Genomic DNA, 1,158 nt, shown 5'->3' with positions numbered 1-1,158 from the left:
CCGTGTCGGGACTCACCAGCTGGCCGATCTTCAGCAGCCCCGGGATGGTCCGGCTGTATCCCAGGTTGAGGAGGCTTTCCCCGGAGGAGCAGCCGGTGGTGCTGCTGGTGATGACGGTGTGGGACATGCTAACAGCTTCAAGGAGCCTAATAATGTTTTTAGCCGAGTTAGACCGCAGCAGCAGCAGCAGCAGCAGCAGCAGCAGCAGCGCCGTCAGTACAACCACAGCCTGTACCCCGCTAACAAGCTAGCAGCGACACGCGCACACTTCCGGGAGGACTTTCACAATAAAAGCCAATGGTTTCCTTGGTGTGCTGCTGAAAGGACCCCCCAACCCCACCCCTTTTTCTTCTTTTTTCTTTTCTTTTTTTTTTAGCAAATCTAGTGCTGCCTACGGAAGAAGATTAGGGCCACTGAAAAAAAAAATGAGTTAACTGAATTTTAAATTTTATTTCAGTTTAACATGGGAAAAAAAAGTCAAAATTCTGACTTTTTTATTGTCAGAATTCAGTCAGAATTCTGAGATTTAAAGTCAGAATTCCAAGATTCCAGAATTCTCAGAATTCTGACTTTTTTCCCATACTAAACTGAAATAAAATGTAAAAATCAGTTAACCTTTTTTTTTTCCACTCACCCTAATCCGCTTCCATAGCTGCTGGTGTTTACGGAACAGGATTAGGGCCACTGGGAAAAAAACAAACAAACAGATTTTTAAATTTTATTTAAAGTATAATATGAATAAAAAGTCAAAATTCTGACTATAATCAACGTAAAAAGTTGCCTAATTACATCCTTTTCCACCTATGTGTTACTGTTCCTCCTAAATAACTCCCATCTTGCTCCCACATCTCTTCCTCCATGGTGCCCATCTACATTAACATGCACATTTCTGAGATTAAAGTTTTTTTTTCTCATAATACAATGAAAAGAATTTCAAATCTGTTAAACTTTTTTTTGTATTTTTAAGTGGCCCTAATCCTCTTCCCTAGATGTTGTTTTAAACCACTAACTCTGTTAATTTGGACTGATTTTCCATTTGGTTTCAGTTGTTCCTGATCTTTTTATTTCTTTTTAACAGTCAGAAAAACGCTCCTAAACTGAACGTCAGTTTTCCCATTAAAAGAAAAGTCGCTCATATTCAGAATTCAAACTTCTGAA

At 39.6% G+C, this 1,158-nt stretch overlaps 1 protein-coding gene across 1 annotated transcript in view; it reads right to left on the bottom strand.

Moving 5' to 3' along the window:
* Positions 1-188, bottom strand: part of cmtm7 (CKLF-like MARVEL transmembrane domain containing 7) — a 7,747-nt gene extending 7,559 nt beyond the window's left edge. The window contains exon 1 of the mRNA XM_015391656.1: positions 17-188. Coding sequence (XP_015247142.1) covers positions 17-127 — 111 coding nt within the window. The 5' untranslated portion in view covers positions 128-188. The remainder of the gene's footprint in view (positions 1-16) is intronic.
* Between the last annotated feature and the right edge of the window lie 970 nt (positions 189-1,158).

This window comes from Cyprinodon variegatus, unplaced genomic scaffold, assembly GCF_000732505.1.
Source record: "Cyprinodon variegatus isolate N-32 unplaced genomic scaffold, C_variegatus-1.0 Scaffold554, whole genome shotgun sequence".
NCBI classification, from domain to species: Eukaryota; Metazoa; Chordata; class Actinopteri; order Cyprinodontiformes; family Cyprinodontidae; genus Cyprinodon; species Cyprinodon variegatus.
This window is presented reverse-complemented; position numbering and strand designations above follow the sequence as displayed.